The sequence below is a fragment of the Mesocricetus auratus genome, unplaced genomic scaffold (genome assembly GCF_017639785.1).
Source record: "Mesocricetus auratus isolate SY011 unplaced genomic scaffold, BCM_Maur_2.0 Super-Scaffold_100676, whole genome shotgun sequence".
Lineage (NCBI taxonomy): Eukaryota > Metazoa > Chordata > Mammalia > Rodentia > Cricetidae > Mesocricetus > Mesocricetus auratus.
The window spans coordinates 109,532,859-109,547,592 of NW_024429266.1; the positions used below are offsets into that span (position 1 = coordinate 109,532,859).

The window sequence follows — 14,734 nt, forward strand, 5'->3', positions numbered from 1 at the left end:
CTGTGTGACAGGTATGAGACTCATACTCCACGGGCGACAATTATTTGACGGGGCCATAATCTGGGAGCACTTATGCAAGCTTGTAACTTGTGGGAAAACAGGAAGCCGTACTAACTCTCCACTGCTGGGTCATGTCCAAAAAGCTGCTGCTGCTGCTGCTGCTGCTGCTGCTGGGGTGGGGGCTGCAGGGGCAGCTGCAGGGGCTGCTGGGGTGGAACCTGGTGCTGTAGTGCCTGGGGTGTTTGGCTCAAGTGTGCTGCTTGATTCTGCATCTGCTGCTGCTGCTGCTGCTGGTGCAGGCGTTGGAGCTGCTGCTGTTGCTGCTGGAGAAGGTTGTGCTGTTGCTGCTGCTGCTGCTGCTGCTGCTGCTGGAGGTGTGCTAACTGGTGCTGCTGTAGCTGCTGCTGCTGCAGCTGATGGAGCTGCTGCAGGGCATGCTGCTGCTGAAATGGCTGCAGCTGCTGCTGAGGGCGATGCAGCTGCTGCTGAGGGTGTAACGGTTGCTGTGGAAACTGGAGCTGCTGCTGAGAAAACTGGTGCTGATGGACTTGCTGAGGGAACGGATGTGACGGAGGCTGGGGGTAAGGCTGTGGCTGTGGCTGCGGCTGCGGCTGCGGCTGCTGCTGGAGCTGCATGATCTGGGGCTGAAGATGCAGGACTGGGTGCTGCTGCGGTGGCTGCTGGGGAGGATGGTGCTGCTGCAACACGTGTGCCTCGGGAGCGCCTTTAGACTGGCCAAACAGCACGGCACTGGCAGTGGGGTGTCCCTGTTGGCCATGCGCCACCTGCTGCTGCTCCAGGCTTTTTGTGGGTGCTGAAAGGGACTGTAAGATCTAGAAAACAAAAGGAGGACCAAGTCACTACCAATAATTGCTGAGAGGCACTACCTGCTCGCAGGCAGGTAAAAGTGCATCCACGCAGCTGATATGCCGAGCCGCTACCTAACAGGGACCAGACAGCAACACCACACTGTTCTCATGTACTTTGTATTCAACATCCAGGGAGCAGGACGCGGAATTATAAAACAGAAAATGAACAAAACACTGTAGCTTCGAAATGCTCAGCAGGTGAAGTGCTTGCTACCCAAGCCTGGCAACCAGAATCTAAGCCCTGGAACCCACTGTACAAAGAGAGAACCAATTCCCCAAAGTTGCCTCTGATCCACACGCCAACCCCCACCCCCAACACACACACACAGGACTGCTGCATCTTAAAGAACGGGAACAGGACAGCAAAACAAACAAATGGCAGTATTGGTCCTGCTTGGCTCTGAGCAGGCTGCGCTACCGGGAATGTGGCTCTCTACAGGGCAACTCCTTCCCTCCATACCATGATCTGCTTCTGACTAACTGGAGCGTGCTCTGGAAAATGGCAGCCTCGGCTCAAATCTTACCACAGGAGCAACCATGTTCTACTTCCTCCAGTCAGATAAAGTGGGAAGGGGGTCTAAGCTTACCACCACAGCACTCAGACCGCAGCCACGCCCAGCACAGCTCCCGTTCCTCTACTGTACCCTGCTCTGGGCAGTGCGTGTGACACACAAGAGGGACAGATGGACTCTAGCAAAAGGCACACTTAAAGGCAAACGTTAGCTGGACTTGACGGTATAGACCTGTAATTCCAACACTTGGGACGTGGAGGCAAGAGCATTAGGAATTCAAGGTCAACCCTCGCTATATAAGGAGTCCATGGCTAGCCTGGGCTACACAATTCAGTATTCTCAAATAATAATAACAGTATTAAGGAGGGAGGTGTTGGAGAATAGGCCGTGCCAACCAGACATCCTGAGGTCAGGTCTCTAGACCTCACATAAGAGCCAGGCACAGAAGTACATGCATCTGTGATCTTAATGTTCCTACAGGGAGAAGGGAGGCAGAAACTGGGGATATAAGGAAGCTAGCTCAAGGCTCATGTAACCTAGCTACACCACAGTGAACCACAGACAATGTCTCAAACATGGTGGAAGGCAAGGACTGACACTTAAAAGCCTTTCTCCACATGAACATTGTGGTACAAGCACACACAAAGTTTTTTTTTTTTTTTAAGTAAATGGTGTTCACTTTTGCAGCACATATATTAAGACTAGAATGACTCAGAGATAATTAGCATGGCCCCTGCACAAGAATGACACGCATATTCATAAAGAGGCCTCCACCCTACAGAAAGAGCTACAGACAACCAGGAAAAGCTGAGGTGGACACAGTCTTCCCCCGGGACGAGAACATTAAGTGGTTATCCCATACCAAATGGTCAGCCCTAAAAACATATACATTTAGGCAACATGCAGACTAAACAGGTTATATTCATATAGTCGGGAGGGCATGTGCGTGCGTGCATGCGTGTGTGCACTAGAGAACACACAGACACATAACAATTAGTGGAAAAGAGGTCATGAATTTGAAAGAGCAAGGAAGGGTATATGAGAGGGATTGGAGAGAGGAAAAGGGAAAATTAATGTAATTATATTAAAATTTCAAAAAAATAAAAACTGGGTTCAACCTTGCTTTTGTTTTGTACACAGATATATACTAGCACTAAGAACAGTGCTTAGAATGTACAGTTGTTTAAATAAACATGTCTTAAAAGAATCTTTCTTTTTTTTTTTTTTTTTTTGGTTTTTCGAGACAGGGTTTCGCTGTGGCTTTGGAGGCTGTCCTGGAACTCACTCTGTAGACCAGGCTGGCCTCGAACTCACAGAGATCCTCCTGCCTCTGCCTCCCGAGTGCTGGGATTAAAGGCGTGCGCCACCAACGCCCGGCTAAAAGAATCTTTCTTAAAAAGCCCATGTTCTGCCTTCCTGAGAAATCATTACAGCTATTGACTATCCTTCCTCAAATAAGACTAAGCAACAGATGGGATGAATACAGAGACCGCCTGCCACATAATAGGCCAAAGCCGCCATCTGCCACATTGCTGTCCTCTGCACTACCAACCCCATCCAAAATGACCCCAGAAGAGATGACACAGGAGCGGCTGCCAGGACAGGCATGGGGACACCTGCAGTCAGTCAGGCAGCCCCCTGCACCAGCTCCTGGTTCTGAGAGAGAGCAGCAGAATATAACAGACTCGGTTGTCTATGTGGGGAGCTCATATGGTGAAAAGAAGAAAGCCCAGCAATGGTGGCTCACGCCTTTAATCCCAGCACTGGGGAGGCAGAGGCGGGCAGTGGAGGCTCACGCCTTTAATCCCAGCACTGGGGAGGCAGAGGAGGGCAGTGGAGGCTCACGCCTTTAATCCCAGCACTGGGGAGGCAGAGGCGGGTCCACAGAGCTCCAGTAGCCACAGCTACAGAGTTGGTCTCAAAAGACAACAAAGGATGGCAGGAGAGCAAGGCATGTGGCTGTCTCTGCCCTGACCTAGAACAAAGGCTGCCATACCCGACCCAGTCCATCCAAGGAGAAACAATGGAAAGTCAGGAGAACCTGACCAGGCGTGAGAACAGTCATTAGCATGGGGGTCTCCGCATCTACAGTGGGGACAACCACCAGAGCTCTGCTGTGTCACACTCCCATCTCGTGAACCTCAAGCTGAGAATATAGCAACAAGGGACCCAAGGACTTGACCATGGAACCATGCCACATGCAAGCAGCAATTCTGAAGAGACAGCAACTTTGAATTTCCTCTCCTTCAAACTGCGTTGTCTGAGTTGCTGCCAGAACATAAAAGCATTATGGTACATACCACATAAGCGCTAGCTGGTACATACTTGCCACCCACCTTCCCTCTCCACCCTGATCAAAGATCAAACTGAGTCTCCCTTGTCCAACACTCTGAATGCATCTCCTGTACGCAGTGCTTAGGACTCTTAGGAAGCACCAGTGACCTGAACCTAACTTTGCTGTTGCTGGCTGAGCTGACTCCACTGTGGAGCCAGTGTCGCTGGAGGACAGTGTCAGACCAGTATCCGGCCCTCAGCTCATTTCAGACATCAGTCTATGTCTAAATCCACAAAGATTTAGGAATCCCCACCCTTAAACCTCCACGTGTGTGAGCACAGCAGGAGGCCAGTTGCTGACCAGTCCTAGTTAGTTGCTAGTCTGAAAGGGGGGGGGGGGGATAACATGCCTTCAAGAGAGGGAGGGGACGCAAACTCTTGAGCATTCAGAAGCCTCACACCTCCATCTAGCCCTCACACCACCTCTGAAGTCTCTTTAGTCAACATTTCCAAGTGTATATGGGTCAAGTCCACTTGGACAGCCCAGATCCCCTCAGTAGAACCCATTAACCTTCCATTCTCCCCTCCCCTCAAGACCTGAGGTGAGAAATGTCCAGCCTCTTTGCCTCTGGTCTACTGACCATAACACCCCTTCCTTCTAATCGTTACCCTCCTTGCTGTCCTCCACTGCTCTCCTCCTAAGCCCGTCCCGCTTTGTAGCTGTGGGGACTCATGCCTCCTGGACACTGGTATGCAGAGAGGCAGGGTGGCACAGCCTCCATTCCATACTCAGGCTGGAACCACCCCTCTGCAGTTTGGTAGCCCCTACTACCCACAAGCAGATATGCCTGATTTGTCAGTTCTGAGGCCCCCTCACCTCCATGCTACACAATGAGGAGCTACAGTCAGTCATAAAGGCATGTACCTCGTCAACAGTCACTTGACATCCGGGAAGGGATGGAGGCAATCAAGCAGGAAGTTGTGGGACCTTAGGTCACCAGTGAGACTTCATTCCTAAAGGTAGTAGCTGCAGCTTCTAGAACACTAGGCCCGAGGTTTCTGGTGGTTTATTAAAGATTCACTTATTTTCCTTTTATGTGAACAGTTGTTTGCCGCATGTATGCCTGCGCATGTGGTGGCTGCAGAGGTCACAAAGGCTAGCAGATCCATCCCCTAGTACTGGCATCAGACAGCTGTGAGGCACCACATGATACTGGGAATCATACCCAGATCCTCCAGAAGAGCAGCCAATGCTCTTAGCCACTTAGACATCTCTCCAGCCCCAACCTGGTCAGCTTTCACCAGACCATCACCACCCAAAAAGACCTGAACTCCAGCCTGTACGCAGAATCTGGGAATCTGGACAAATACATTTTACTATTTATTTTGACTGTCAGTCAACTATTCACTCTGACACCTCCAAAGGTCATGGCCCAGGCTCTGTCCACCACAGGAATTATTCTCTCCACAGGGCTCTGGCTGGCCCCTCATCTTCCCTCAGCCCAGACTGAGCTCCCTCTTACTTCCCAGGTCACATCAAAAGTGGTGGTTGCCAAGGTAAACTAGTGTGGGCCACACCCAGCACTACAGTCTTCCAGTCTCTGAATCAATCATTTTACCGTCCGTCGGCCACTCTCCTCAGACCCAGGTAACCCTCTCCTATCTATCTCGCCTCCGCAGCTAACTTTTCTCTTCCCAGCACCTAAAGGATGCCCAGAGTCACCTGGATCTGGACTCCAACCCTTGTCTCTAGAATCCCAGCCATCAGTATTCACTGTTCAAGTTACAGGCACAGTTTTCTAAGCATCTCTAACCAACAGAGGCTTCCTTAAAGCCCTTGCCATAATCAAATCCAGCAAACGACTCTAACACCACCTCACACCCAGGCCATGCACAATTGCCTATGTCCACCTCAAATGGCACCGGGTCCTACCTCAGGTTGTTCCCACAGCTGGAAACTGTTAAAGAAAAAACAAAACAAAAAAGGACAAATCTGCCAGAGCAGAGCAGCCACCACAGCAGCTCTTAAATGGGAGGGCTTCTGGCTGCCCACGCTCGGCTGCTCCCAGCATGACCTGGAGCTCTCCTCTTCCTTCCTCCTACCTCATGAACAGTCTCATCGGACGCAAAGCTAGAGATCATTGTGTGTTGTCAATCCCACTCACCCCGTACTTATCAGATGTTTTCCTGCCCTCCTCATCACCACACACACACTCACACTCTCTCACACACATCAGACACACATGCATACACTCTCTCACACACACGCACACATCACAGACACACACACACACTCACACACACACACAAACACACACACAGAGTCTCTAATTGTCACACCTGAAGTTCTTTCAGTGCAGTCGAATCTCTGCTCGCTCACCAGGACCCTGTCCAGTACCATGTTCCAGCCTCTCGTGGGGCTTTCCTGCTTCCTCCCCACAACCCCTTTCTAAGGCTTCATGCACCTGTCGGACAGCAGCACACCCCTGCTCACGTCCTGTGCAGGCTTCCCATGAAGGAAGTGCGCTCCTCCCACGGCCACCGTGACAAAGCTCCTTGTCTGCCTCTCAAGGCTCCCTCACACACCCAACTCCCTTCTTATCACGTCCTCAGGATAGCAAATTCTTCCCACTTTGGGTTTTCACCAGGAACCCGGTCCCCAGTGCTCTGCGCAACCTTTAATTCAAGCCTGACACCATCTCCTTTGTAAGTAAGATCCTTCCTGTCACTGGTCTGATGGCAGACTCTGACAGTGAAAGACACAATAACATGCACCAACAGGGCCAACATTGAAAGATATGAGCACTTAGGAAGCGTACTGAGCTCGCTCCCTGGTGGACACCAGCGACCACACTGCCAGGCCGTGAGGCCTCGTGAAGCCACTGGGAGGTATTTGCTTCCTCACTGGCCCAAATGTCATCATCTGGTTTAACACAACCGGAAAGAAGCCCCACAAAAATGGGACTCGTAAGTAACCTGATCTCAGGCGACGAAACCCCACTCTTGAATGCAGCCTTCAGCTTCCTGAGACTTACGTGTGCAACATTGGATGGCCGGCTGATCTGCTGGATGTCGGCGTTGTTTGTGATGTTACGCAACGTCCGGACGGCTGGGCTCCAGGTCCCTAGCATTTCTGATCGCTCAGAACCCTGGAGGTTTTGTCCAGCAGCCATCAAGTTACTCCGCATGTCGGGAGGCAGGATGTCCCCGGGGACAGGTGGGACATTGGCACACAGGTTAATAAGTCCCTGCCCTTTTCCCTGAGGCAGCCTGCGCTGGGCCGTGGTGAGTGGCGGGGCTTCAGCAGGGGCCCAGTTCAAGCTCCGCTCCTGCTTTTCGGGGGATGAATCAGAAGAGTCATCAAACATCAACTCCCCTTTGGACACCTCGGCTCTGGGCTTGGGCGAGAACGGCTGGTCAGCAGGAGAGGCCTCTGGAGAGCTGGCCACACTCGACTTCTCAGTGCTGCCCTCGTTCTGTGAGTCCTGCTCCTCGTTGTCTCCCTCCTCCTCCTCCTCCTCTTCCTCCTCATAGATGATCAGACGCGGATGATAAAAGGCTTCATCCTTCCTGCTCTTCTCAGACACGCAGTCCAGGACCCAGTCAGGGGTGACAATCTTAATACTTGCTCTCTTGACGGCACGCTCGTATTTCTCCTAGAAGTGAAGCATAAACACATACTAAATGATGCTCGTCCCTCTCATCCTACAGTCATATAGAGTGGGAAAGAGATGCAGAGCTGCCGATGTCCTGCCATGCTTCCCAGAGGCAAACCCACTCCTGTACCTGTGAGCTAGAGCTGTCAGAAGCACAGGGAGGGGTTGTGACCACAGCAGGAAGCTCACAAGATTTGGTTTAAATGAATTTTATAGGTGACGTTTAAAGTACATACAGAGAACTAGAAATCTTACGAAAAACAATAGTGAGGACCTGAAGTCTATTTATACACACTAACGCTGAGTGCTGGCTGGCATGGATGCACTCACCGCTCCCTTCTTCTGACTGCGGCCATGTGACTAGCTCCCTCGAGCTCCTGCCACAATGGAGTTTCTCCCTGATGCTGCTCTGGCAAAAGCAGGCCTTGGGAATGCCTCCCAGGTAGGCTGTGACAGTGACACAGCTGTTAGTGACTGCCCAGTGAGGAGGGTGGCCAGGCAGCACGGTCAGTGAAAAAAGGTGAAGATTGTAAGAAGAGGTAAGGGCCTGCCGCCTATGAAGTTTCCTCAAGAATCAAAATTAAAAGGTAGCTTTTAAAAAAACAAACAGAAAACACAAGTGTGTACGTATTGTCCAGTCAAACCACACCTGTTTACTTCTCTCTGGTCAACATACAGCACCAAAGCTAACGCCCACATCTTTCCAGAAACACATAGCCAGGCCGGGGCAGGCACACAGTAGGGCGAAGGCTTCCAGGCCTTGAGAAGACCAGGCTCTATAGAGCAGCTCAGTCCTTACTGGTTGAGGCTTAACCTCAAGTCTACTCCCAACTGACTCAAAGGAAATGAAAGGAAGGGGACAGGATGGGCCCCTCCAGGGCCTCAAGTTCTGAAAATGCAGCAGGGATTTTGTGTAAACAAGGTTTATGGGAGGATTAAAAGATCTGAATTCCTAGCCAGATGCAGTGAGGCACAGCTTTAGTCCCAATACTTGGGAGGTAGATGCAGGCAGATCTCAGAGTTTGAGGTCAGCCCCGGTCTACACAGTGAGTTCCAGGATAGCCAGGGCTGTACAGTGAAAAAACAAAACAAAACAAAAACATTTGAATTCCATTATACAAGTTTTAGGAGGTGGAGATTTATGCAGTATGAGTCCTTGGTAGGCCAGTTATCTTTTACAGAAAAAGTTTCTCACAACAATGACTTCTAAACCAGCCAAGGCTACATAGTGAGACCCGGAAAGAAGACAACAGCTCAGCAAAGGAAAATGAGCTGGGCTGGGATCACAATGGCGAAAGGCCACAGCTAACAATGGGACTTGCTATCAATGGCTTTGCTATAAATACGTATGCGCACACCATGAGGGCGAACAGCACTGCACTGCAGGGAACAGACACCAAATGCCTCGGGACACCCCTCCCAGCCCGCGCCGCCCCCTGCCCCCACGAGTGCTCTCCTATGCTGATATGCACGCTAAAGCTGGTGCCTTTGTTTTTGATTACTGTCCTCCCACTGCTGAGGACAGAACCTAGGACCTCGAGCCCGTGAGGCAAGCACTCACCACAGCCCAGAGCAGAATAAGCTACATCCGCATAAATACCAGAAGGTCTGGATCTGTTAGTCTCCTGCTGTAGGAACCCAACACAAACCGAGGCCCTCTGGAAGAACCGCAAGTGTGCTTATAACCACTGGGCCATCTCTCCAGCCTCCAGATAATCAATGAGTAAGTAAATAAATATTTATTACAGGCTGAAATTCAAAGACTTAATTTTTGACAAACCCACCCTATTCATGTATCTCCTCTTAGACTCACAATATAACTTATAATCTCACATCTTCTATGACAGAAACTAATATTGGTGGCTTTTGTAAACAGAATCTAGCCATTGCAAAGAACTTCTTTAAAAACATCTTTGATTCTTGTGTATATGACGTAAGAGGAGGATGCATTTGAAGTGCTTACCCCCTTTGGTTCTGGAACAATCAAATGTGTGCACTTCTTGTTGAGGTTCAGCTGGCAATTGCCCCCGTGGAAAGTAATCAAAGCCCACAGGGCACTTCTGTCCTCAGACGACACCTGGCAGAAAATGAGAAACACTACTCACTACACACTAATCATGTCTCTGTCTGCACTGTACTGCATGACAGTGTCCACACAACACGTTCACTGGTGGGCTCCCTCAGTCAGCTGGCCAAAGGGTGCCGACTGTAAATGTGAGCAGCACTCGGCCACCCTGTGGCGCCCAGCAGCTTCACAGACAAGAAGCCTTTTGCCACGTCACCGACCGACCAAAACTTAGTGCCGTCCTGGGCTGGGGAAGCAGCTGGGTGGCAGAGCTTGCCTTGTACATACAAGGTCCTGGGTCAGATCCCAAGCACCACAAAATAATTCTTAAAACTTTCCATCCGTGGCTAGAGAGATGGCTCACTAATTAAGTTAAGAGCACTGACTGTTCTTCCAGGGGATCAGGGTTCAATTCCCAGCACCCACATGGCAGCTCACAACCATCTATAACTCTAGTACCAGTGAATCCAGCACCTTCTTCTGGTTTTCCTGGAAAGTGCACACATGTAGTGCAGACACAGACATACATGCAGGCAGAACACCCCTACATATAAAAATAAATAAATATTTTTAAAATTCCATCCACATCCCAAAGACTGAATTGAAGATTTTGGTCTACAACAAAAATTATATATAAAAAAAAAACTAAAAAGGGCAAAGATTTCATTTTCTATCATTTCTGAAAATGTTCAAACATCAAAATCATATTTATAGAGGCCAGTGAGATGGCTTAATGGGTAAAGCATTTGTCATGCAAGCCTGATGACCCAAGTTCAACTCCAGGAACCCACATAACAGCAAGATAACCAACTTCACAAAACTGTCCTGTGACACTTGACCCCTTCAAAAAACTTAATCATAAAACTTTAAAATCATAATTACAAAGAACTCCTTCAAAATTAGTAACAATTCCTAACTAGAACAAGGATAAAAGTACAAGATAAAATTATAGTGAATGGAAAGCCAGACAGAAAACAAACATTCCACAGGAAAAGCCTCAAGCAGGCAGAGAAGCCACAGACTTCAGAGATGTAGCAGACCCCAGAGCTGCCCCCTACTGCCTGCTCTCTGTGCCAGAACGTCACACACCTCTCACACTAACCTGACTATGACTGTGGCACACAGAGCTTGCCACCACCCCAGAGACACCTAGGAACTCTGAATACTGGCACCTGACACCCCAGTATGAAGCCCAGGTTCAACTCCACACACACACACGGCCAGCTGCTTCTTTAAGGCGGGACTTCTGGGAAAGGGCAACTCACTTTTAAAAAGGCAAAAGAAACACTTAAATGTAATTCAGCATTCACCTTAAGATAACCACACAAGCACAGGAATCTTTTCTGAAGTGCTAAACAAGCCTGGGTCTGTCTCTGCATTTGCTTACAGTGTTGATAAACAACTGATGTCTTAATGCCAGCATGTGGCCCCCACGGACCCAGCCTCACACAGCCACTCCTAGGGCTATTCTGTATTCCACACTACTCTGGCTACACATGAGCTTTTTGGAAGTCATTTTCAAGTCAGTACCCGACCAGGCTATTCTATTAGTGGTTTCCTCCTGCACTTGCAGAATGAGGTTTAACTATCTGACAAAAGACTGATCCCATGCCTCACTGTGCTATCTTTATTTAAAATGAGGGTTACCACTTGAGTGGACACGCCGGAAAGGACAGACAGCTTCTTTACGATAACTGACCTCAGTGTGCACGTCCCGCCCCTCACCTAGAGCGCAGGCAGGGGAGCACCCGGAACTAACTGGATGACTGTCTCTGACAAGCAGCCCATCCACTCAGCACACAGGAACTGAAGTACTGCAAACACCCACAGCAGCTCAGACCCCTGCAGCAGTGAGACCTGACTCCACTCCCTCACGCCAGCAACTGTCACCTCCTGGTCAAAGGATATGGAAGTACTTTTACACTTTTCTGAAATCTCCAAATTTTCAAAAGCAATCTCTTTAAATGGGGAAAAGTACTTTTCTTTTTTAAAAGCCATCTTTCTGAAGTCATGTTGGCTCCAATGCTCTGCTGCCTCTTCCCAGTGTCCGGCTAAATCCCAGCTCTCCAGCATGGGACCAAGGCAGCTTAGCCACCATACCTAAATGCCCCTGTCATACACTAAAGCACCTATGCGCCAATCCTGCTACATTCCACTGAACTCGTGGCAAGCCAGCGTTAAGGATGAGCACTCACCAGACCCCAACAATCTGCTTTCCTGTCCCAGTATAGAATTCCTTAACTCCCCGAAAGACTTGCTTCTCCACTACCAACCAGCACCCCTCAGCCAGGCATGGCAGTGTATGCCTGCAACCTCTACATCTGGGAAATGGAAACAGAAATTCAAGGCTATTTGTAGTGTCTTACTTTTCTACTGCTAAGAAGAGACACCATGATCAAGCAGCACTGAACTGGGAACTTGCTTACACTTTCGGAGGCTGAGCCCATGATCATCATGGAGAACATGACAGCAGGCAGGCAGGCAGGCATGGCGCTGAAGCAGCAGCAGGCAGTTTACATCTGACCCAAAAGCACAAGGCAGAGAGACTGGGCCTGGTGTGGGGTTCTGAAACCTCAAATCCCATCCTAAGTCACACACCTCCTCTAAAAAAGGCCACACCTCCTAATCCTTCCCAAAGAGTTCCACCAACGGAGGACCAAACATTCAAATATGTGAGGCTGTGAAGGTCATTCTCATTCAAACCACCACACTTAGCTACACAGAAAACTGGAGGTTAAATTGGACTCTATGTTTGGACTCTGTCTCAACCAACAATGGGGGGGGCATCCTCCCCCCTGATCTCCAAACACAGGGCTTAAGAAGGCCCAAGATTCCAGCTTCCTCCCTCAGCCAGCTAACACTCCTTACTAAAGCATATCCCCCTCCCATTAATGTGAGCCCTGAGCTGATCTGCTACCTGTCACAGGCCCCAGTATAGTCAAGAAGGGTGATCAGCCTTGTCAACCTGAGTCACACCTGGCCAGACTCCCATCAGGCTCCTGATTTCCTTTCCATGGCCTGCCCAGCAAACTACAGAGCTCTCTGACTGCAACAATGCCAGCAGCGAGGAGATGACTTCTGCAGGCAGGAGACCTCTTCCCCACCTGTCCCTGGAAGCCTCCAGAAAGGAATATCAGCTCTTCTCCAACACCCCAACAAGAAAAGACATAAGCCCATGAAACCAAGAGGGCCTTGGCTCAGATGGCCATGCCTGGGTGTGTGTGCACCCTGTTCACTTCCTGAGGGACAAGTTACACTGTAACATATACCCCAAGTCCCTGAGCTTCACACTGTATGTACGTTAGCATAGCTTTAAGCAAAATAACAATTCTTAGCAACCATAAAATATAATTGTTTGCAGTGTACACTGTAAATTGACAGCTGCAGGTTTCTTCAAATAAGCTAAACACCACCACCCCCGTTCTGAAAGAAGTGCATGTGTCAGGAGTGCTGGAATCTCTGAAAGTTCAAGGCTAGCCTAGTTTATACAGCGAATTCTAAGACTACACTGGGAGACCCTGTCTCAAAAAAAAAAAAAAAGTGCTTTCATTCACCTCCCAGTACACGCTGGGGTTTTCAACTATGTTCACTAAGTGACTAATGTGTCAGATGCATGCAGTAAGAGATCCATAAAGATCTACTGCTTCTGAATTTGGTTTTTCCCTCTCAATGAACTTGCTGAAGGATGTATGATCCTGTCATGACCTTGAGAATACAGATTAGTCCTTGAAAACACTCTGCCTCTGGAGCCCCACAAACATTCAGTGTCTGAACAGACATGCTCTGGCCACAAGCCCTCACCTCATCACCTCTTCATGGTATCCTCCCCATTCCCCAAGCTGACCACCCTAGGTGTCCGTAGCCCAGATTCCAAGACCACTCAGAGGCCTGTGTAGCTCCTGGGCCCCAAGACCCTGGTTTAACCTTGCCATCTTCTCTCTCCTGATTCTGGGCCACAGAACTAGAGCAAAGGAACACACAAAACCATTATTACAAACTCATGCTGATCCTTTGCTCAGAAAGCATCTGTTCCCAGGAATACAAACAAAAATGGTAGCATCCAATCCTCTCTTCTGACTTCATCTGCTCCTAACCAGCATCTTGCCTGTCCAATACTCTTTCCGAGTATGTTAATCCCTGTTTCTGCATGCCTTCCCCAAGGGTCTGTCAGGCCCCTGCTGCCTCTCCCCTGTAGAAGAACTCCCATCATGCCACATGTCCTCCAAGTTGCTCTGTGCGGACTGCTCATGGATGTCCCAAGTCTCACTGTGCACCAACATACTCTCATCCCTTATACTCCAAGCTCTACTTGATTTCCCATCAGCATGCCCCAAGCCTGACCTGAAGACGCTAGGCATGGACCCCACAGCACAGCAGACACGCCCTGGGACCTGTGAGGCTCCTGACACTGCTAGCTAGTCCATGCTCCATCTGTGAACTTGGATCCCAGCCTTCATCTCCATTCTCCACAGGTATAAAATTCTAATGTCCACCTTGACCCCCATCATGCCCACAGTTCCCAGACAAAATTCCCCATTACCAATCTGCCACTTTAATCTCATTTTCCAAAGTTTCTTTCCTTTTTTTCCCTTTTTTTGGTTTTTCGAGACATGGTTTCTCTGTGGCTTTGGAGGCTGTCCTGGAACTAGCTCTTGTAGACCAGGCTGGTCTCGAACTCACAGAGATCCACCTGCCTCTGCCTCCCGAGTGCTGGGATTAAGGCGTGCACCACCACAGCCCGGTTCATTTTCCAAAGTTTCTAACGTAAATGTTTATGATCCAAACTAAATATGTAGCTAAAATAGTAAGAGCTTCTTTCCCAAGCCCCAACTCCACAAGCTATCCCATAGTCCTCCATGACCTCCCTTGCCCCCCAGCCCTGCTTCCCCAGCACCAAGAGCACCAGCATGGCTTCAAGGCCTTCTGGACACAGCCCCATCTCCCCTGCTCCACTCCAGGCCCACTTGGGTCACTCTGTAAAGTCTGCTGCCCCCTAAGCCAAACCAACACCTCCTTTCTAAAGCGGAACCACACCCGGTCCTCTGTCTTCAGCTTCCATACAAAGCATGGCGTGTGTGCTCTAACCCCATATGTCCCTTAAACACCACTCATCACATCTACTACCATAGTTAATGCTAACTACTGAGACTAAGTGTTTTCTCACATTAAACTAGGTTAATATTTAATAATATCTAATTAGCTCACTTAAAACCTTTTAATCCGCCAGGTGGTGGTGATGTGTGCCTTTAAGCCCAGTATTCAGGAGGCAGAGGCAGGTGGACCTCTGTGAGTTAAGGCACATTCCAGGGTAGTCAGATCTACACAGAGAAATCTTGTCTTGAAAAACTAAAGAAAAAC

The 14,734-nt window shown here is 49.4% G+C and overlaps 1 protein-coding gene and 1 non-coding gene across 3 annotated transcripts in view; one reads left to right on the plus strand and one right to left on the minus strand.

Annotated features, from left to right (window-relative positions):
- Window positions 1-14,734, minus strand: part of Paxip1 (PAX interacting protein 1) — a 44,245-nt gene that overhangs the window by 17,712 nt on the left and 11,799 nt on the right. Inside the window, exons 5-7 of one of the 2 annotated variants that reach the window (XM_005084204.4) lie at window positions 9,275-9,388; window positions 6,691-7,311; window positions 116-833 (exon numbers count right to left, since the gene is read on the minus strand). In XM_005084204.4, the coding sequence (XP_005084261.1) occupies window positions 116-833; window positions 6,691-7,311; window positions 9,275-9,388 (1,453 nt within the window). The remainder of the gene's footprint in view (window positions 1-115; window positions 834-6,690; window positions 7,312-9,274; window positions 9,389-14,734) is intronic. The other variant, XM_021235405.2, reaches the window with a different exon arrangement.
- LOC121137306 lies at window positions 2,053-2,159 on the plus strand. Its single transcript, XR_005874567.1, has one exon. It is a non-coding gene; the product is annotated as a U6 spliceosomal RNA (small nuclear RNA).